We start from the raw sequence: 21,405 nt of genomic DNA on the forward strand, positions 1-21,405 counted from the left end.
TGGTAACAAGGTGGATGGTCACTTAGTGGCGACAGCTTCCCCTCTCTACCTCCAACCATGACAGGTTCTCTGGCCGGCAGAACTGTCACTTCTGGTTGGACTGCAAGCCCCAATCGCATCCCTACGCTGTTCTCTTGCTTCTGGATAGGCCCTCAGACAGCCTAGCAGCCAGATGTCCCCGGGATAGGCCCAAACTCTGGCCTAGCAGCCCGGGGCAGCACAACACATGTCCACCCAGACAGCCGTCCAGGTGGCACAGAACCGTGATCACCTGACCCCACCCAAATAAATAGGTTCTCCCAGCAGTCTAAGAGGCCAAGAAAACCCCTGCCCATTGGCTGAGACACCCCATATACTCCTAATCTGTTCTTGCATCGCCCTTATCTTATCTAATGTCACCAGGTACCCGGCCACCCAGGGACAGAAGAGAGAAGTGCAGCAATTCCAGACTTAGGGTGACATCAGTTCATCCCTAGCAATTGGCCAAGGCGTGACGGTTCTGCTGGCCAGAGAACCTGTCGTGGTCGGAGGTAGAGGGGAAGCTGTCGTCACTAAGGGACCATCCACCTTGTTACCAGGGACCACAGTGAATAGCTGAAGCAAGTACCGGAGCAGTATTCTCACCAACCGGGGAAGGTGAAGAATCTGGAAACTTCAGCAGGTGCCAAACCAGGGACCCAGCCAGTGGGGTGACGCTTGAGGGGTACCTGGAGTGTCAAGCCAGGGATCCAGTAGGGAGGCAACTATACCTGGCAGGTAAATTTAGGAGCAACCCTGCCTAAACATCAGGGTGCTAGAGCCAACAGTTTTCGCAGCGCTCTACAGAGTAAAGGGAGACATACAGTTACAATACAGTTTAATACATGAGGATTAGAAGGACCCTGCTTGTGAGAGCTTACAATCTAAAAGGGAGGAGCAAAGTGATGCATAAGGCAATAACTGTGAGGGATGGGCTTATGGAGAAAGTAGAAATACAATTTTTAGGTGGAGGTGGGATGGGTAAGGTTCCCTGAAGAGATGAGTTCTCTAAAACCAGACAGAGTAGGACAGAGCAGGAGATAGGAGTTCCAGAGGATGGGACAGGCTCTGGAGAAGTCCCGGAGGCAAGCATAGGAGTTAGATAGCAGGAAGTCTTGGGAGGAACAGAGAAGATGTTTTGGTTGATATTTTGGGATGATGTTGGTTATGCAGCTGAGGGCAGAGTTGTGTATGGCTTATACGTTGTGGTTCATATTCTGAAATGTTTACATTGGGAAATCAGATTTTAGTGGAGGGATTGGCAGAGAGGGATGGCGGACACTGAACGCTTGGTAAGGTAGATAAGTCTAGTAGCAATGTCTTCTTCTATGGATGTGGATAGAAACAGCCCATCACTCTCTGCTGTATGCAACTCTTATCATCTCCATTCAAATTTTAATTAATTTTCAAAAATCCGAATCCTTCATTGTCTTGTGTTCCCGAATGCTCCTTTGTACCGTGCTGAGTGATACAAGCTCTCAGCTTCTGCATTGTGCATATAACACACTGTGTCGTTGTATATGACCCTGCAGTGCATAACAAGGAAAATATAGAGATTACAGTTACTTTCATTCTTTTTTGAGGGCTCTTAACTGCATGTTTAACTCTATCAATCACCTGATTGCCACGCTGTGATCCAAACAACACTTTGTTTTTGCTATAAACTAACTGTTCTGATTATCTGCTGATTTTTTTCTCTTTAGCAACAGACATTTTCATTTGTTTACTTTGAAAATTACACTGTAAGGACTCGGATACACTTGCGGTTGGGAAGGGGGGGGGGGGGTGGTAAAAAGAAAAAAACAGGCAGCTGTGTCGCATTACCACCCCCTTTAAAGAGGAACTGCAGTCTGCTCACATAATTTGGAATAAAAACATCTTTGCCATTCTGAAGCTTCCCTCCAACCACTTTGCATATTATTTTATATATACTGTGATTCTGTACTTGCCAAATATGCTGCAGAAATTTCCCTCCACTGAGTGTGGCTGCAGCCATTTTAATTTCGGGCAGCTGAAGCTGCTGCCTGTTCACTTCCTGTATTTTCACAGACACACAGAGGCACACCTCCAGCTCTGCAGCTTTCATTGGCCCTCTTATGACTCCCCCCCCCCCATCTCCCTTCCTGGAAAACTCTCACGAGAGTGAGAGAGAGAGCTGTGCATGATGTCATAAGCCTAGGCTTTTTACCAGACAAGAACAGGAAGTGGGCTGTATAAGGGATTTACTGGCAGAAAAAAAATGTTTTACTATCCAAATTTAAAACAACAAGAGCAGAAGATTTAATAGATTGAAAGATGAAAAAATGACTGAAGTTCCACTTTAAGTGTAAATAAACCCATTAATTTAACGGTTTAAAAAAAAAAAAACGGTTATATTCCCATCATGCCGGAAATGCTGTCACATTTGCTTGTGCTCTCAAAACCATCAAATGGCTGGTGTCATAACTGATCACATGTGCAGCATCATGGCAGCTGTAAATCAGATAGAGGCTAAGATGGCAGCTTCCTTGGTTGAAAAGGATAGGAGGGTTTAGTTCCACTTTAACCGCTTGCCGACCAGCCGCCGTCATTACACTGCGGCAGGTCGGCACGATCCCGCGAGCAGTCGTAGCTATACGTCGGCTCCTTTAAGCGGGATAGAAGGCGCGCGTGCGCCCGCTGCACTGCGGGGGTGTCGATGCTCGTGGCCGACGGCCGCAATTACCGCCAGCCACGAGCAATCGCGGGCATGAGAGGCAGAACAGGGACGTGTGTGTGTAAACACACAAATCCCTGTTCTGTTCTGAGAGGAGAGACAGATCATGAGTTCCTAATAGCTAGGAACCACGATCTGTCATTTCCTCTAGGTCAGTCCCCTCCCCCTACAGTTAGAAACACTCACAAGGGAACACAGTTAACCCCTTGATCGCCCCCTAGTGTTAATCCCTTCCCTGCCAGTGTAATTTTTACAGGAATCAGTGCATTTTTATAGCACTGATCGCTGTATAAATGCCAATGGTCCCAAAAATGTGTCAAAAGTGTCTGATGTGTCCGCCATAATGTCACAGTCCCGATAAAAATCGCAAATCGCCGCCATTACTAATAAAAAAAAAATAATAAAAATGCTATAAATTTTTGTAGACGCTATAACTTTTGCGCAAACCAATAAATATACGCTTATTGCGATTTTTTTACCAAAAATATGTAGAAGAATACATATCGGCCTAAACTGAGAACAAACGTGCTTTTTTAGAAAAAAAATGGAGATATTTATTATAGCAAAAAGTACAAAATATTGTGTTTTTTTTTTCAAAATTGTCGCTCTTTTTTTGTTTATAGCGCAAAAAATAAAAACCGCAGAGGCGATCAAATACCACCAAAAGAAAGCTCTATTTGTGGGAAAAAAAGGACGTCAATTTTGTTTGGGTGCAACGTTGCACGACCGCACAATTGTCAGTTAAATTGACGTAGTGCGAATCGCAAAAAAATGGCCTGGTCACTGAGCAGCCAAATCTTCCAGGGCTGAAGTGGTTAAGCTCCAAAGACAGAGGTGGGAAAACACCTCAGTGGGCATTCAGTGGGCAGTACTTCCACTGAACATGATCCATTGAAGTCAATGGGGCTGCACCTTGACCGGCCTGATTTGAAGACTCTGGTTATGGCATGGTCTCTGCCTTCCTCCACACTGCTCATAGGCACCATGATTTACCTATACAGCATACAAGCTTAATGGGGGCTCACCTTGTTCCACAGAAAGCAGGCATCCCAAAAAATGAGAGAACTTCTTAACACCTTCATAGAACCTACAAGTGCTAGAAAAAGTTCATACTTCTGATTCAATATGTTTGCCAAATAAAATAGCTATATGACTAAGGATTACGCTGAAACTCGTCAGTTGTTTGCTTTTTAATGCTCAAATGTAGCAAATAAATTTTTGCTTCAAGGACTTTGCAGTTGCTGGCTCTTCTCTCTTATTAAATAATAGCTAAATACCTTTTAACCACTTGACATCCAGAAGATTTACCCTCTTCCCGACCAGGGCATTTTTTGCGATAGGGCACTGCGTTACTTTAATTGACAATTGCGCGGTCGTGCAACGCTGTACAAAAATAAAATGTATGTCCTTTTTCCCACAAATAGAGCTTACTTTTGGTGGTATTTGATCACTTCTGCCATACTTTTTTGCGCTATAAACAACAAAAGACCGACAATGTTGAAAAAAAAAAATATTTTCTGCTATAAAACATATCCAATAAATAAATAGAAAAAATCTAATTTCTTCATCAATTCAGGCCAATATGTAGTCTTTTACATATTTTTGGTAAATAAAATCCAAATAAGCTAATATTGATTGGTTTGCGCAAAAGTTATAGCATCTACAAACTATGGGATTTTTTTTTTTTTTTTTTGCTATTAATGGGGGCAATCAGCGACTTATAGTGGGACTGCGATATTGCAACAGACAGTGACCCTAATACAGTGATCAATGCTAAAAATATATACTGTCACTGTACTAATGACATTGGATGGGAAGGGGTTAAACATCAGGGGTGATCAAAGGGTTAACTGTGTTCCTAGCCTGTGTTTGAGTGTACTGTGTGGGAGGTGCTTTTACTAGGGAAATACATGGATCCTTGTCCATGCTTTGCAGAGACACAGGATCCATGCCTTCCCTCCTGTCAGAACGGCGATTTGCCTTGTTTACATACAGTAGGCAGACTGCCCTTCTGCCTCTGTGCTGGATGATTGGCAGGTGCCGATGGACATCGAGTCCGCGGTACCCGCAGATCAGCTCCCGCTGTGTATAATCACAGCGGGAGCAGGCTGCCGGCGGCACGCACGTGCGCCCCTTACATGGTGGTTGTCGGATCACATACTAGGTGCATGATCTGGCACAGCAGAGACACCTTGCCGCCGTATATGTAAGTTATATGGTCAGCAAGTGGTTATGCAAATAAAAAAGATACCGTAATTTCATTAGCCAGGCTCCCTTAGCAGTTGGTCACCTACCATACAAATAGGTATTGTTTACTTCATTACTAGTGAGTGGAATCAGTTGTTCAACATTTCATTTCAATTCCGATATTCTCCTTCAGCAAAGAGTGACAGTGACAGATGCCCAGAATACATGCAGCTACAGTAATTGAACTTGTTGGAGATCCCAACCATGGAGTTGCCAAACCTTGTCCCCCCCTTTGCAGATATAACAGCCTCCACTCTTCTGGGAAGCCTTTCCACATTATTTTGGAATGTTTCTATAAGAATTTGTGTCCATTTACACAAAAAGCGTTTGTCAGGTCAGGTACTGATGTTGGATGAGAAGACCTAACTGTCAGAAATCAGACCGAGACAGAAGTACAGTTAAATCACACTTGTTTAATAATAAAAGTAAAAAGAACAAACGTAGGCAAAACATAGCCAAAGTTCAGTAACCGGAACGGATAGTCAGCCAAGCCAAAGGTCAGGGATCAATGTAGTGCAACAGCAAGCAGGATCTGGAGCCAGAAGGGATGTCAGCAAAGCAAGTCTTTAAACAGGGACGCAGGAGATAGGCTCTGTTATGTTGACCAAAGCGAAGGCAGAGATCCTCTGGGCTGAACGGCTTAATTAGGCAGGACTGACGAGCAGGATATCATCAACAGCTGAGTAACTGTGGAGAGATATGAGCTGGCAATTAGCCAACAGCTGAGCGGCCAGCTCAGAGAAGGAAGGGCTGAGCCCAGCCCTGACACTAGCTCACCATTGTTGTTCCAAACCAACCCAAAGATGTTTAGTTTGTCTGAGGTCAGAGTGTGTAAGCCACTCAAGTTTCTCCACACCAAACTCATCAAACCATATCTTTATAGAGCGGGCTTTGCGCACAGGGCCACAGTCATGCTAGAAGAGAAAAGGGACTTCCCCAAACTATTGCCTCAAGGACACTATTGTCTAAAATGTCTTTGTGTGCTATAGCATTGGAAGAACTCCTCATTCAAAATACCTGAACTCCAAACTTTTCAAGCAAAGTGCCAATTTACTGTCCTTCAGGCTTTAGGGGGGCCAGACTGTGGCCAGAGGGAGTAGAAAATGTCCTGGCACATCAGTGGTTTTAATAATAGGAATATAGTGCCTCATTGTTGATATCAATGAGAAGAATAGTGCCCCGTTGATGGTGTCAGTTGGGGGAAAGGTGCCCCATCATTGGTGCCAGTTGGTGGAATAGTTCCCCAAGGGCCAGATAAAGGGCAAGCAAATCCGGCCCACGGGATGCAGTTTGGAGACCACTGCTTTAGATTACTGCTTTAAATAAGATACAACATGGATACTAGTCTTAATTCACTTTAGTCTAAAGGTTGTTTTCTCTTTCCTCTTTCCTTCTTTCCGTATTTTGAATATCTGCGATTTCACTCAAGCTACATCCTGCAGAAAAGGGTCATTGTGACCCAAAAGATAGATTTGGTTTTGAGTGATAACACATGTCTATCTACTCCAGATTTTACAATCTATCTGATAGCATAATTAATGAGTTGTTAGCACCCTAAGATGCCTAAAATACGCCAAAAATATATTATTAATGATTATGGGAATAAATATCACTGCTTAGGACAATAAAGACAGAGAGTGCTGAACGCTGGTCTTTTGTCAGTTTCTCTAGCATTATGCTATACAGTACTTCGGTGCACCTTAACCACTTCCGGACCGCCGCACGCCAATATACGTCCTAACTTTGAAGAGCTAGCTGCTGCCATAACCCCGGTATCCTCTTCTTTGGCCGGTGGTCCGGTTTCCGATAATAGTGGTCTCTGCGGCGGATTCGCCGCAAGATCACTTTTATCGGCGGCGGGAGAGGAACCCCCCCCCCGTCGCACTCCGGTGCCCTCCGCTACTTACCGGAGCCGTCGGCATTGGTGGAAGCGATCGGGTCCTTCTGCTGGCTTGGTATGGAGACGAGTGAGGGGAAGATGGCCCCCACCCGTCTCCATACCATTGCAGGGCGGAAGCGACGTCAAAACGTCACTGCTGTCCATAGCTCTTAAAGGTCCTTTTTTTTTTTTTTCAAATGACAAAATTTTTTATTGTATTTTAGTGTAAGTATGAGATCTGAGGTCTTTTTGATCCCAGATCTCATATTTAAGAGGTCCTGTCATGCTTTTTTTCTATTACAAGGGATGTTTACATCCCTTGTAATAGGAATAAAAGTGACACTTTTTTTTTTTTTTTTTAATGAACAGTGTAAAAATAAAAAATAAAAGGTAAAATAAATATGAAAATAAAATAATTTTTTTTTTAAATGTGCCCCGTCCCGCCGAGCTCGCGTGCGGAAGCGAACGCATACGTGTGTAGTGCCCGCATATGAAAACAGTGTTCAAACCACACACGCGAGGTATCGCCGCAATCGGTAGAGCGAGAGCAATGATTCTAGCCCTAAACCTCCTCTGTAACTCAAAACATGCAACCTGTAGAATTTCTTAAACGTCGCCTATGGAGATTTTTAAGGGTAAAAGTTTGTCGCCATTCCACGAGCGGGCGCAATTTTGAAGCGTGACATGTTAGGTATCAGTTTACTCTGCGTAACATTATCTTTCACAATATAAAAAAATTGGGCTAACTTTACTGTTGTCTTATTTTTTAATTTAAAAAAGGTGTATTTTTTCCAAAAAAGTGCACTTGTAAGACCGCTGAGCAAATACGGTGTGACAGAAAGTATTGCCATTTTATTCTCTAGGGTGTTAGAAAAAAAATGTATAATGTTTGGGGGTTCTAAGTAATTTTCTAGCAAAAAAACCTGTTTTTAACTTGTAAACAACAAATCTCAGAAAGAGGCTCGGTCCTTAAGTGGTTAACTCTTTTCCTTCTAGGACACGTGTGGTATCTAAATTTATCTTTGACAAATCCACATGTGTTTCCCAATTTAGTATATGATACAACACATCTCATGGAACCCCTACTAAAAAGAATGGCTCTAATGTAATGCTTGTGGGGAGGTGCAGAGTGGTGCAGCGGCAGTAAACACACTGAGTCCAATTGTAGAGAACAGAACTTGTATTAATGCAGAATCCAGTAATACAACAAACCCGACAGGAACACTTATGGCAATATCAGCAATGTGTAGCAGAGTAGGTCTAAGAAGTGCCGGCAGCGTCTGTCTTGAGGGGCAGAATGCGGCCTAGCCTGTCCGAGTCCAATCGGGGAGGTCTCCAGAAGGATGGCGTGTCCCAATCCTTTCCCTACTTAATCACTGTCCCTGTCAGATGGGTGACCTGACCCTACACTACCCACATGTGTACCAAGCCTGGGAGCCAGGGCCTTAACCTCTTGCCGACCAGCCGCCGCAGTTATACCACGGCAGGTTGGCTCGGCTGCGCGAATCGCCTTAGGTGTATGTCGGGTTCGTGCACGAGATTCTGTGGATCCAATGCAATACTCCCAATGCACACGTTCCTGCACCAACGGCTGTATCTTAGATTGGGTGCTGAAATGACCAACGGCTGGAACCGACTGCAATCATGAGAAGGAAGTGTCACCAGCACAAAAGGATCTCCAAAATTGGGTCCAAAACTTTAATCACATAGTAACAAAAAAAATAAATAGAAGCGACGTTTCGGAGCCACGCAGGACCCCTTCGTTAGGTCACATGCCTGATGAAGGGGTCCAATTGGATCCAATTTTGGAGATCCTGGTGTGCTGGTGACACTTCCTTCTCGAGATTCTGTGGAGGCGAGCCCTCGCACCCATTGGCCAGCGGGAGAGCCAATCAGCGGGTCTGGCGAACTGGATGTCTGCCGGCCATTGGCTAGCGGGGGAGCCAATCAGCGGGTCCGGCGGACTCGATGTCCACCGGCCACCCGCGATTGTTCCCCGCAGAGACAGAACGGAGATTTGCCATACACAAGGCAAATCTCCATTCTGTCAGGGGAGATCGCACAGATTTTATCACAATGATTTAAGGGGGAAAAAGTGCGTGTTATACGCCGATAAATACAGTCAATTTTCTAGCAAAAAAATATACGGATTTTAACTTTTAAGCAACAAATGTCAGGCGTGGATGGGATATATATATATATACATGATCCTGCACACAGCTGCCGCAGTAAAACTGCTATAGAGCGGTCAGCAAGTGGTATGTACATTATCCATATCCTTGGACCATAGGATATATTTTAATGTTTCTAATCTTGAATCGGAAATACATGCACAGATAATTGTGAGTTTGGAACCACAGGCAACCTTTTGTAATTTTAATTTCTATTATTGACTTTTGTTACTTCAAAAATGTATTAAATTGAATACGAAAGAGATTAAACATAAAATGTCTTTGTATGCTGTAGTATTAACAGTACCCTCCGTTGGAAACCCCTTGACTCAATAATTTGGAAAGATGGCTACAACATACTGTTGGCCATATAGTCTTTGAATTTCAGAATTTCTTAGTTTAAGTGAGTGGGGTGGACAAAAGAATGTGAAGGTTTTATTTTTATTTTTTTTTTCTAATGTTTTAATTACATGAATACAGATTAATTTTATCAATAACATATTTACGTCTTCTTTTTATTATTGCAGCTTCAAGCAGCAGCCAGCGAAGCAACAGGAGGAAAACGACGTCAGAAATCTCCGCGAACAACAGACAAAAGACAAAAGGTTTTTTTTTTCCCTACATTCATTTTACTAATTGTGTCTTTAAGCTGTAAAGCATTGCTTTATGCTGTAAGAAAAAAAAAATGCGATTATTTCCAGTGAATAGGGAAATCGATGCCTTGTGTCTGGGAAGGCAGGTATGCTTTTCTGTGGCCACAGACGCGAGGAGATCATTGTGTGTTTCGAACCTTGGTAAAGAATTTGCAAGTAAGAACGCGGTGACAATGTGAATGGAAATTCTAACGACTTGTTTCAGCGGTCCTATTATCTCGGCAGTGCATTAGAGTGTAATCTGTGAAACGTGTCAGGCATGGAAGCTTAGGAGCATGCCAATATATATGTTTATCATTTCCCGCACTCCAGTCTCTCTCCTCTCCATCTAGATGTCACCACCGGCACAGTATAGCTCCCATGTCTCGGGTGACATTTATAAAAAGGGCCGCGCTATTGTCCCCAGCTAGGTAAACAGGCTAGTTACTTATTTCGCAAGGCAACCTGCAACTTCTAGATAAGGAGTCGCCTTCTTAAGATAAAGTGCGGACGGCAGTCTCGATGAATACGTGAAATTAAAAGCACATTCAAGCCGGAAAAACCTTCAATTCATTTGGGAGCAGTTGGCGTTCTTTAAAGTCTGACTCTGGTTTGGGGAAGATTTTAGCAGTAAATTCTGAATTTTTTTCACCAATACAGTAATGCCCCGTACACACGGTCGGATTTTCCGATGGAAAATGTGTGATAGGACCTTGTTGTCGGAAATTCCGACCGTGTGTAGGCTCCATCACACATTTTCCATCGGATTTTCCGACACACAAAGTTTGAAAGCAGGATATAAAATTTTCCGACAACAAAATCCGTTGTCGGAAATTCCGATCGTGTGTACACAAATCGGACGGACAAAGTGCCACGCATGCTCAGAATAAATAAAGAGATGAAAGCTATTGGCTACTGCCCCGTTTATAGTCCCGACGTACATGTTTTACGTCACCGCATTCAGAATGATCGGATTTTCCGACAACTTTGTGTGACCGTGTGTATGCAAGACAAGTTTGAGCCAACATCCGTCGGAAAAAATCCTAGGATTTTGTTGTCGGAATGTCCAAACAAAGTCCGACCGTGTGTACGGGGCATAAAACCTTGGGTTGCGAGCATAATTTGTTCCAGAAACATGCTTGTAATCCAAAGCACTTGGATATCAAAGCAAATTTCCCCATTAGAAGTAATGGAAACTCAGATGATTCATTCCACAACCATTTATTCATAAGTCCTTCAGTTTATAGTCCTTATAAAAAGAATATAGCAATGTGACCAGGTTGTATAACCATAAAATGTCCTTCCACTAATGGAAGCCTCCACAAAGGGGATTAGAAGCAAAATCCAGCAGGAGCTACAGAGTATAAAAGAGAAGAGAGGCGCCTCTAAGTGCCGATTCACACAGGGGCAACAGGACTTCAGCGCAACTTTGCAAGGCAACTTCAACGCGGCTTCAACACGACTTCAGCGCGACTTTGCAAGGCGACTTTAACGTGGCTTCAACGCGACTTCAGCGCGACTTTAAGCAACTTACAACGCAACTTCAAGTCGCCTCCAGGACAGGATAATCAGAAGCTCTCTGAGAGGGAGGGGTTTGCCTGGGTAAACTAATTTCTTTTCCCGTAAAGTTGCTTCAGTATAGATGGAGATCCGACTTGTAGGTGACTTCCATTGAAATCTATGGGTACAGGTCGCCTAGAAGTCGGATTGAAGTAGTACAGAACCTTTTTTGAAGTCGGAGCGACTTCAGTAGTGTACATTAAGACGCTCTCAATGACTATAATGCATTCCCCAAAGTCAAGCGACTTGGGGCGACTTGAGGGCTGACAAGTCGGATCCCAAGTCGTTGTAGTGTAAACCGACCCTAAGTGTAGCAATAGGTTTCTAAATGTTGTACCTTCATTAAATGTAACCATATTGCTACACTTATGCTGCGTACACACGGTCGAACTTTTCGACCAGACTTGTCCGACGGACGCCGACGGACCAAATCCGGCGGACAATCCGATCGTGTGTGGGCTTCACCGGACCTTCAGCAGACTTTTCCAGTCGCAAATCTGACGGACTTTAGATTTGGAACATGCTTCAAATCTTTACGTCGTAACTCCGCCGGACCCAGAAATCCGCTCGTCTGTATGCTAGTCCGACAGACATAAACCCACGCTAGGGCAGCTATTGGCTACTGGCTATCAACTTCCTTATTTTAGTCCGGTGTACATCATCACGTACGAATCCGTCGGACTTTGGTGTGAGATCGTGTGTAGGCAAGTCCAGTCGTTAGAAAGTCTGTTGAAAGTCCGCCGAAAGTCTGTCGAAAGTCTGTCGGACGGGCTGTCGGACTTTTGTAGCTGAAAAGTCCGACTGCGTGTACGCGGCATTAGAGACGCCTCTCTTCTCTGTTATACTCAGTTGTGACATGACGCTACTTGTACATCAAGACATCGCTGGTATATCAAGTCACATTTTATAAAAAAATTTTGCTTGTCTTGCAAAACGCTCTCAAACCAAATTACTCTCAAACCAAGGTTTTACTGTCTAAATGTTTTCCTTATTTTGCCACATTTATTTTTGCTGCTCCTCCCTCTTTAACCACTTGACCGTTGGAAGGTTTTACCCCCTTCATCACCGTAGCATTTTTATTCAGCACTGTACAACTTTTACTGGTAGTACAAGAAGAAATAGCTGCACACCACGGCTGGTCCTTTAATTAACTACAGTAAAACCTTGGATTGCGAGCATAATTCGTTTCCCGTAAACATGCTTGTAATCCAAAGCACTTGTATATCAAAGCGAATTTCCCCATAAGAAATAATGGAAGCTCAGATGATTCGTTCCACAACCATTTATTTATAGGTCCTTCAGTTTATAGTCCATATAAAAAGATTATAGCAAGGTGACCAGGTTGTGTAACCATAAAATGTCCATCCACAAATGGAAGCCTCCACAAGGGGATTAGAAGCAAAAACCAGCAGGAGCTACAGAGTATAAAAGATAAGAGAGGCGCCTCTAATGCCCCATACACACGATCGGACTTTCCAACAACAAAACTGTGGAATTTTGTTCGAAGGTTGTCGGCTCCAACTTGTCTTGCATACACACGGTCACACAAATGTTGGCCAACAATTATGAACGTAGTGACGTACAAGGTGTATGTCGAGCCGATCAAAAGGAAGTTCAGTAGTCATGCGCCACCCTTTGGGCTCCTTCTGCTAATGTTGTGTTTGGTGAGCATTGATTCCGAGCATGCGTGTTTGTACTTTTGTCCGACAGACTTGTGTGGACACGATCGGAAAGTCCAACAACACACATTTGTTGGCGAAAAATTTGAGAACATGCTAGCCAACATTTGTTGGCGGAAAGTTTGACAACAAATGTCCGATGGAGCATACACATGGTCGGACTTTCCGCCAACAAGCTCACATCCAACATTTGTTGTTGGAAAATCTGATCGTGTGTACGCGGCATAAGTGTAGCAATATGATTACATTTAATGATGGTACAGCATTTAGCAATGCACGTGGTTGTAGATTAAAACAGACACATCTGAGAATGAAGGCATCCGGGGTAAAGAGGTCCACATAAACTGTCCTCCGCACCGCCAGCTCTCACCGCTGTCAGTCTGCAATTATGACTGGGAAGATTACCCTGAAAGCGAGGCTTGAACCGCTTGTGGAGCGCAGCATGGAAGGATGACATCGATGGCGGTGTGGAGGACGTTCTATGTGGACAGCTTTACCCCGGATGCCTGCATATTTAGATGTGCCTCTTTTAATCATCAACCATGTGAGTTGCTAAATGTTGTACCTTCATTAAATGTAACTATTAAATGTAACCATTATGATACACTTTCTTTTCTTTTATACTCAGTTGTGACATGAGGTTACTTGTATATCAAGTCAAAATGTATTTTAAAATTTAGCTTGTCTTGCAAAACGTTCTCAAACCACGTTACTCTCAAACCAAGGTTTTACTGTATCTCCAAACGTGACACAAACAAGAGTTATGATTAGGCACAGCATTTGTGTGAAACGCGTCAACCATTAGCAGCCTGTCAGTGTCCTGTTTGTGTCACATTTGGAGATATTTAATCAAAAGACTCAGGACCAGCTGTGGTGTACATCCATTTCTTCTCGTACTGCATATTTTACGGAGGCGAGCCGGGGCCGGCAAATCCATTTTCCACTATTTTAACTGGTAATTGCGTGGTCATGCAACACTGTACCCAAAGTAAATTTATATAATTTTTTCACACAAATAGAGCTTTCTTTTGGTGGTATTTGATCACTGCTGGGTTTTTTTTATTTTTTATTGTATAAATGAAAAAAGACAGATAATTTAAAAAAAAGAAAACTATATTTTATACTTTCTGTTATAAAACATATCCAATAAAATCAAATTTCTTCATAAATTTAGGCCACAATATACTCTGCTACATGCCACAAGTGCTGGCAGTGGTTAAGGGCTGATCAATCTAACTTTTATATTAGAGCAGGGTCGTCTTTAACGCAGGGCAAAAGGGGCAGCTGCCCCGGGCCCAGTCATTGTTGTGGGGCCCAAAGCAGCTGTCCCTTGGGCCCACAAATAGTTGATAAGTGGATTTGGGAGGTCCCAAGAAAATGTTTGCCCAGGGTCCAGTCCATATTAAAGATGGCCCTGTATTAGAGACACTAGTACAGTTCTGATCGTGATCAAGATACTGATCCGTACAGACACTATACTAGTATTTGCATTGTTCAGCAACTTATGGTGGTTGCTTTACTGAAGGCAAATAGACTGGGCACTTTGCAATGTGCAGTTGCTCCAGAGCTTAGTAAATTAGGTAAATCTACACTTTGTAAAGAGCAGGGCCCTCTTTAACGTGGGGCAAAAGGGGAAGCTGCCCCAAGCCCAATCGTTGTTGTAAAGCCCAAAGCAGCTGCCCCTTGAGCCCACGCTGCCCGCAAATAGCATACATAGCATTAGCATTTGTTTGCTTTCTTTGATCTGTGATGTTGATCTGATGGGCAGCAGCAATTCCCGGACCCTCACTCTGTACCTTTAGCTGGCAGCTCTGTGGCTGGTCTGGTGGAGTACATGCAGCTGCGCTGCCCCAAAACTCTCTCTTTACTTACGCTATACAGTGGAATAGAGGGGGGCGTCTGTGCCAGGCAGTCACCGGCTTCAGTTCACAGGCAAGTAAGTGTACTGAAGCCAGTGCCTTCTGGGCACAGACGCCCCTCCTGAGTCCCTAGTCCACAGTATACTGGAAGCTGCCGGAGGTGAAGAACGAGGTTTGGGACCCATCAAGATAAGAGAAATCTACCCAGAGCCTGTGTATACAAACACAGAGGTCTGTGCTGTGATTGGCGACAGCTGATCAGCAGATATACAGCCATAATCATTGGCTGTAACCTGCTGATAAACTCGTAATGTGTCCAATCACAGCACAGGTCAGCAGGGAGTGCGCCCAAAAAACAGGAAGTACATTGCAGCGTACAGGTAGGTCGCTGTGCCACCCACCCGCCGTAAATGTACTGTGGGCGAGCGGCAAGTGGTTAAAAATCCTACAGCATATTACGATCCACTGTCAATAATCCAGCCCAGGAAGTGTTTAGCAAACCCACTCTATATGGCGAAATGTTTGTGGACAAATGACCAACATACCTATACGAACCTGTTGAATACGTACCTTTGTCACAAATTAGTTCCTTCACTATTATTCAAATAAACCGTGTTTGCAAATACAGTCCTTTAATTTCTTTGCCCTTCCTTTCATAATGTTTGAGAGTTCAGTGTCTAGAACAGAGGTCTCCAAACTTTCTAAACAAAGGGCCAGTTCACTGTCCTTCAGGCTTTAGGAGGGTCCGACTGTGACCAGTGGGAGTAGAAAATGCCCCATCATTGGTTTTAGTGGGAAGAATAGTGCCTCATTGTTTGTATGAGTGGGAGGAATAATGCCCCATTGATGGTGTCAGTGGGAGGAATGGTGCCCCATTATTGTTGTCAGTTGCAGGAAAAGTGTCCCAAGGGCCAGATAAAGGCAAGCAAAAGGCTGCATTTGGCCCCCAGACCACAGTTTGAGGACCACTGGTCAAAAAAGTTAAAACTCTACTCTGTTTAAAATATTTTCACCCTTGAAGGATCTCAGAGCTCGGCATATGAGAAATCACATCAAATAAAGCAATATTAACATGCACGATCTAGGAGGCTACAGCTCTGGTAGGTTTGGTTTACAAAAACCGAGAGAGAGTCACGTACATCAAACCTTCCCACAGCTAGATGCAGATGGTAGTGAATGAGACAACCATTGGAAAATATTGGTGGGGGGCAATGGAAGCTGATCTCAGAAGCAAAGGTCTACGAGGTGACAGGAGAAATGTGGATTCATTACAGTCAATACTGTAACTAAGGATCAGCCAAGTCCTGGGAATGTTCTAAAGATACACTGTTTGCTCAAAGGTTTGTGGATGCTTGACCTCACACCTATATGAGCCTGTAGGACACAGGTGTCAAACACAAGGCCCGCGGGCTGAATCTGGCCCTCCAGGCCATTTCATGTGGCCCTCGCACCTCTCGTGCAGCTGCAGGAGAGCTCCAGCCCTCCTCTGCTCCTCCTCCAGACCCTACTTTCTGCTTTCAAACAATGCATCCAGCTTTTTCCCAGCAGCAGCATAAGGAAAGGGGGTGCACTGTGATGTTAGGGAGAGTAGGAGACTCAACTTCTGATGGTGGGGTGGCTCTTGACATTTAATGTAAGGGGAGGGGATGCACGGGATTCTAATATTACAGATACAACCGGCCCTTTTGAGGACAATCATAATGCTGATGTGGCCCACGATGAAATTGAGTTTGACACCCTTGGTGTGGGACATTCCATGCCAAAACAATAGGCATTAATAAGGAGTTTCAGCTAAACCATCCTCCACTGTTCTAGGAAGATTTCCACAAAATTTTGGAGTGTGGCTGTGGACATGTGTTTGTCTATTCAGCCAAAGAACATTTGTAAGATTAGGTATAACACATATATGGAATAAAAAAAAAAAAAAACAGAATGCAGGAAGACGCACCACACAGTATGGTATATCACTACTGACAGTAAGCCTAACAAGACATAAGCCCAATGAAGAGTCTAAGTGTGAATACCTATGTATGCCACAAAAACATGGACACTAGCAAGTGAAGTATTGCTTGTAGGCAGGTGCAGTCTACTTTCTCCACTGCAGGTGGCGCTCAACTGCAGCGGCATTGCAGAGGGAGAGGAAGTCAAGAAGAACATGGCTTCTCTATGATTTCCTGGGTCACTGGGGAAGCTATCCGATTGGATGCTGCCACCCCATATGACTCTGGTGGCCATCTTGGGTCAGTCAGGATCTATTTAAGAGCCTGGCTCCCAGGCTTGGTGCGCATTTCGCATGTGGATAGTGTAGGGACAGGTCACCCATCTGTCAGGGACAGTATTAGTTGTAAAATAAGACAAAAAGCAGAGCCTTCTAAGTGTAGCAATAGGACATTTAATGGATTAAAATAATTATGGAAGCTCTCACAAACGAGCGATTATTTCCAGCATAGTGTATAGGGATCGTAGTGCATTCAGGAGCTAGAGCACATCATTCTTCCCTAGGTAAAAATGGAGCAAGGGGGGTGAGCTGGATCAAAAAGTGAGGTCAAAAAAGTCAGCTATTTTACCCCATGGTAGAAGGAGGTGGGGGAAAGGAAAATGCAATGGGCGTTTTTTTTTTTTCTTTTGAAGGTCCACTTTAAGAAAAACAGCCTACCAATGGGTTAATCAAGAGAAATGAAATAAAGTATGAGAAATGTGGAGTATATAAAGTAGGATGTGTTGTGTGAGGACACCTGTCTGCCACCGAATACATTAAAGCTGAATTTTTTTAATTTTCTTCCAGTTCTGGCAATGTGCATAAATTTACAGTACAAAAAGGTTAACACTGATTCATAACGAGATGGGGAGAGTGCGTTGCAGATCTGAGACATCACTGCGTTAGCACTGGCCTGGAAAGGAGTCTGTTGGCTGCTTTAAAAAAAGGCTGCAGGGTTGTGGCTATAGCAAGAGGATGGAATATATTTAAAGGGAGAATATAGATTGTAACTATGTACTGTATATGTGAGTGTGGTCAGCTCATTGCAAACAATCTTATGAATTTGTGTTAGTGACTTATAAAGAGGGAATATGTTTTAATGCAGAGATCGTCATTTTATGTGTACATCGAAGCAAAGACATTTACTCATTACATATACTAAAATTCTATGCTTCCTGTCTAGTAGTCCTGCACAATGGTTGTGTCTCACTGATCTTAATTGAAAGCAATAAAATCTTGGCAGTCTCTAATGACAATAAACCCCTACTATGCTTAAGATTAGGAATAATCTCAAGGTTTGATTTTTCATTGCAAGCCAAACATCATGTGTAATAGCAGTATTACGTCTGCTATTAAACATGACAGCTTCCCACTGTCAATGGTTGTTCAGGAGGGCACCTGCCGGCATCCTTAACTATAGCAAGCCACGTGCCCTGAACATGGTGGGGGAGAGTGCCTTGCCAGGGTTGTAGGGGTCCGTGGGTGGGGGGGGGGGGCTATCTGGAATCCCCCTTAACAATGAGGGGGAACCCAGATTCCACCCCTCCATGTGAGTATGAGGTTTCAATGGTTGTTAAGGATGTCAATGTCAATGGTTGTTAAGGATGTTGGCAGGTGCCCTCCTTAACTATAGCAAGCCACGTGCCCTGAACATGGTGGGGGAGAGCGCCTTGCCAGGGGCTTCCCCTGTAAAGCACCTTGTCCCCATGTTGATGAAGACAAAGGCCTTTTCCCTACAACCCTGGCCCAAGGGTTGTAGGGGTCTGCGGGTGGGGGGCCTATCTGGGAGCCCCCTTTAACAATGAGGGGGAACCCAGATCCCACCCCTCCATGCGAGTATGAGGTGCATAGTACCCCCACTTATAACTAAAATAAAAGTTGTAACCTAGCATTAAAAAGCTAAATGTTTATAAAAAATAAATAAATAAATAAAATCCCCCAACAATGTCCCTCAATATATCACAATATACCCGATGACCGCCAACCTGCTGAAAGAAAAGAAAATGCTGCTGTCAAAACATGCCCTGTGCTTATTGTTGCAGGCAGAGTACAAAAATGACAGCGGCTTACACGTTTCGACTGTTAGCCTTAATCATAGCCATCATCCTACTTCTTTCTGTAGCATCTGGCAGTTTCAACTGTTAGAATACTACCACAGAGCATGCCTAAAACAGGACAGGTGGTTGTAGAGTGGTCAGCATAATCAGTACACTACTAGGGACTAATGCTAAAGATAAAAGTTATCAGGTAAGAGGAGGGTATTAGTGCAGGAAATTAACTTTTAGCCTCCATTTTCTAGCATTCTAATACTGCCTTTAGTAGCACTGCAGAATTGGTGTAAATTGGCGCTAAACTATACAGTACTGGATATGTGTGCAGGCAAATGTATTGGCTCATGGTAAAATGAGTCTTGAATCTGGCTCATGAGTTTATTGCAGGTCAGGCTGGATGACTCATATAGGCAGGTGCCTCCCCCTGATTCTGAAAATTAGGAGAAACTTCTAGAAGTTAGTGGGCAGAGGCCAGGAGGGTTGATCTGCAGATCTGAGGCAGTGGGCCTGATATGATGGCTGAGGTGGCCCTTAAATGTGGACGAGTCATGCTGGCAGGGAAGTCAGGTGGAAGATGGAGTGCTGAGGAGACTATCGGTGGCCCTAGAGGGAAACCCCTGCCGGGAGGGGCTCTGCCTTAGGCTGGAGCTCGGGCTGGCTTGGTGGGATCCTAACAGAAGTGTGGTTTGAAAGGAGCCTGCATCATCAGCACAGTCAGGGACTTACAAGGGGAAAGACCGCCACATATAGTAAGCCTTTCTGGAAGACAGCATTGAGCTTAAATCTTTCCTTTTCCTTGCCCTGGGAGATCTTCAGTAGCAGCTGGGTGGGCTGGTGAAGAAGCAGTCAAGTGGGCTTGTAGTTACTGCAGTCATTAGAACTGGGACCAGTGTCTACAGTTGAGTTGGAGTGTAAGCATCCTACAACACTTTGTGCTACTTTCTAAGAGACTGAGTTCCTAGTTCTTAAGGAGCTTTTGTTTGTTTTTTTTCTTTAGAGACTGTCAGTGTTTGGCAGGGAGGACAGTTTAAGGACTTGTACATAGGGAGGAAGTTGTCCCTGGTTTTTGTTCCTTGATTCAAGTTGGGCATCCCAAATATCCCTTCACCCCATCCAAGTTGTTACCCCTAATAAAACATAAAAACTAAGCGAAGGGATGTTTGGATGCAAGCGGAGAATGCGTGTTGCCTGGCTGTGCAGGAGTAGGGGAACCAGTTACTAGCGTCCCCTGTGGGGGTAGTGCTACATTAACATCCACACAAATTTTATGTATGTAATTTGCCTTAACAGCCTCCCTCATAGGGTCCGCTACCACATCTGGTCTCCATAGCAGTTGCGTGGGCTTCTATGGCTATTGTTGCACCATTGGTTGTAGTGTTTACTGGATCAGTAGCTCATCTAATGTATGGTGGGAGGGATCCTTTTCCTCCCAGGTTGAATCTGACTGGGTTTTCCAGGCTTGTCTCCGGTTGAAGGCAGAACTCTCCCTAAATGTTAATGTCTTTCTGATAGGAATAGGGCTGCATTGGTCTGGCCATAGGATGGAACGGACAAGAAGCTCCCATTGATGTGCCCCCTAGGGTGGCTTCCCAGAGGTGCCAGAAAAACAATATGGGTTTGGGACCCCACTGAGTTTCACTGGCACGACATGCATTTCACCTTTGCTTTTCTTGCACTCGGCAGGTCTTTTGGCTAGACCGGAGCTATTTTTATAGGTCTGCCTAGCGTATCTATTACAGGCACTTACACTGTATGTGTGTTTTTTTTTTTCTTTTTTTTTATTCACAGAGGTGGAGGGTGCAGGTTTTTGGGGCCTGCCCTGATGTCGGGTAGAGGATATGTACCCCTTGGGTCACTTTTTTTTCCTCAAACAGGGGTCTCTCTTCAGGAAAGCCCTCACAAAGCACTTGGAGGATCAGCTTCAGAAGGTCTCTAAAGAGCAGGGTCCACCTGGCTTTGTCCTAGTCAGACCAAGAGTGCATTTACCCTGTCAGGAGTATTGAACCCCTATGGGTTTAGGACCCCACTGAGTTCCACTGGCACTACATACATTTCACCTTTGCTTTTCTTGCACTCGGCAGGTCTTTTGGCTAGATCGGAGCTATTTTTAGTCCTCATGCACATGGACGTTTTAAAAAACGAGCTGTAAAGCTAGGTTCGACGCCTGGAAAAACCGGCGTTAAAAACGCGATTTTTACCGCGTTTTGCATTAGCGTTTTTGCGCGTTTTTGCGCGTTTTTGCGCGTTTTTCTGCGTTAGCGCTAAGTAGCGTTTTTCAATGAAAAACACATCTCTCAGCTATATACACTCCCAAATTTCCCACAATGCCACAGAAACCAAAGAAAACATGTTAATGAGCATGTGTCGGTGCCATTTTGGTAGGAGAGAGAGAGAGGAGAGAGTGTTTCAGAGTGTTTCAGAGTTTTCAGTATATTTCAGTATTTTTCAGTATTTTTCTGAGAAATATGGATCCTGTCATGCAAAAGATCGATGAGGCAATCCTTCTGATAGTGTTGCGGAGGCAGAGGAGAATGAGACAGGAGGAGGAGAGAAGCAGCAGACGTCGATTTTGGGTGCATCCAATGGTATCCAATCGGTTTTCTACGGGGTACTTTGGCAATATTTATTCCCAACTG

General features: G+C 44.1%; 1 protein-coding gene across 1 annotated transcript in view; it reads left to right on the forward strand.

The window, feature by feature from the left end:
• Positions 1–21,405, forward strand: part of GFRA4 (GDNF family receptor alpha 4) — a 701,474-nt gene that overhangs the window by 500,429 nt on the left and 179,640 nt on the right. The window contains exon 2 of the mRNA XM_073611024.1: positions 9,538–9,615. Coding sequence (XP_073467125.1) covers positions 9,538–9,615 — 78 coding nt within the window. The remainder of the gene's footprint in view (positions 1–9,537; positions 9,616–21,405) is intronic.

This window comes from Aquarana catesbeiana, linkage group LG01 (assembly GCF_042186555.1).
Source record: "Aquarana catesbeiana isolate 2022-GZ linkage group LG01, ASM4218655v1, whole genome shotgun sequence".
Classification (NCBI taxonomy): domain Eukaryota; kingdom Metazoa; phylum Chordata; class Amphibia; order Anura; family Ranidae; genus Aquarana; species Aquarana catesbeiana.